This window comes from Lottia gigantea (genome assembly GCF_000327385.1).
Source record: "Lottia gigantea unplaced genomic scaffold LOTGIsca_6149, whole genome shotgun sequence".
Taxonomy (NCBI): Eukaryota; Metazoa; Mollusca; class Gastropoda; family Lottiidae; genus Lottia; species Lottia gigantea.
In genome coordinates, this window is record NW_008710101.1 from 1 (window position 1) to 1,927 (window position 1,927).

The 1,927-nt window shown below is 27.3% G+C and overlaps 1 protein-coding gene across 1 annotated transcript; it reads left to right on the plus strand.

Annotated features, from left to right (window-relative positions):
• Positions 1–238: 238 nt before the first annotated feature.
• Positions 239–942, plus strand: LOTGIDRAFT_148126 (hypothetical protein; the record flags this gene model as incomplete). The annotated part of the gene is made up of 2 exons (XM_009064328.1): positions 239–292; positions 829–942. Coding segments are annotated over 2 exons (168 nt in total), but the record flags the coding sequence as incomplete, so codon positions are not given.
• Positions 943–1,927: the final 985 nt, after the last annotated feature.

Consider the following 1,927-nt stretch of genomic DNA (forward strand, 5'->3'; position numbering starts at 1 on the left):
TAAACGAGTTAATTACCATTGAGTTTTTGAATTTTCAGTATTGTCACATACCATAAAATTGTGACTAGTCTGTATAATGTATACACATTCTCATCATGTAGTGTATCTGGTAAAATCTGTCCTCAGTAATATAGTGCCTTGTAATCTTTAAACCTAATGTATTTATTTTTTTTGACAGGATTTAGCCAGTGAGTTGAAAAGCGAATTGAGTGGTAATTTTAAAACAATTTGTACAGATCTATTGTTATCTAGTGCTGAATTTGATGCTAAAAAACTCAATAAAGCCATCAAGGTGAGTTAGGATCTGCTTTTGTTAAATACGTTTGGAAGTAGTAATATTACATCTTTTGGTTAGCTGCAACCAATGTTTCGCCATTATGTTGTTTTTGGATTTCTGGTTTCGTTTTGCGGTTACGGATCGTTAGTATTTGGTTTGTTCATCCTTTTACTTTGTGCACACTGTAGGTTAACTTGCATGAACAGATTTAAAAGAGGTTTTCTAGCTGCCAAAGTTGTGAATTGGGGATATTCAATGGAATAAACAACCATTTCGTTTACAAGAATAAGAACTTACATCTTTTCAACAAGTTGGTCCTTGACCAAACCTCTTGGCATTGATCTTTTCCGGATGAGCAATACCCATTTTCATCTGGGTTAATAGGAATAATGAGGAAATATGACTTATTCATGGTCATGTGACTTTCACAAGCCGATTGAGATTAGAACCCAAGACAACCATTTGTTTGAGTTACCGGGCTCAAACTGAATATACAATAGAAAGTTAAGTTTGGTGCTAATATCTTATTGATGTTATTTGATATTCAACAGGGTTTAGGTACAGATGAACAAGTTTTAGTGGAAATTATTTGTACCAGATCAAATGAACAACTGAAAACTATTAAAGAAACTTATAAATCATGTAAGTTTAATATATTTTACTAGAGTTATGGGTAATATATTTTACTAGATTTATGGGTAATATATTTTACTAGAGTTATGGGTAATATATTTTACTAGAGTTATGGGTAATATATTTTACTATAGTTATGGGTAATATATTTTACTAGATTTATGGGTAATATATTTTACTAGAGTTATGGGTAATATATTTTACTAGAGTTATGGGAAATATATTTTACTAGAGTTATGGGTAATATATTTTACTAGAGTTATGTGTAATATATTTTACTAGAGTTATGGGTAATATATTTTACTAGAATATATTTTACTAGAGTTATGGGTAATATATTTTACTAGAGTTATGGGTAATATATTTTACTAGATTTATGGGTAATATATTTTACTAGATTTATGGGTAATATATTTTACTAGAGTTATGGGAAATATATTTTACTAGAGTTATGTGTAATATATTTTACTAGAGTTATGGGTAATATATTTTACTAGAGTTATGGGAAATATATTTTACTAGATTTATGGGTAATATATTTTACTAGAGTTATGGGTAATATATTTTACTAGAGTTATGGGTAATATATTTTACTAGAGTTATGGGTAATATATTTTACTAGAGTTATGGGTAATATATTTTACTAGAGCTATGTGTAATATATTTTACTATAGTTATGGGTAATATATTTTACTAGATTTATGGGTAATATATTTTACTAGAGTTATGGGAAATATATTTTACTAGAGTTATGGGAAATATATTTTACTAGAGTTATGGGTAATATATTTTACTATAGTTATGGGTAATATATTTTACTAGATTTATGGGTAATATATTTTACTAGATTTATGGGTAATATATTTTACTAGAGTTATGGGTAATATATTTTACTAGAGTTATGGGAAATATATTTTACTAGAGTTATGGGTAATATATTTTACTAGAGTTATGGGATTTTGTAACTTAAAATCTGTGCAAAAAAAAAAAAGCCAGATATATTTATGATTTTTTTTA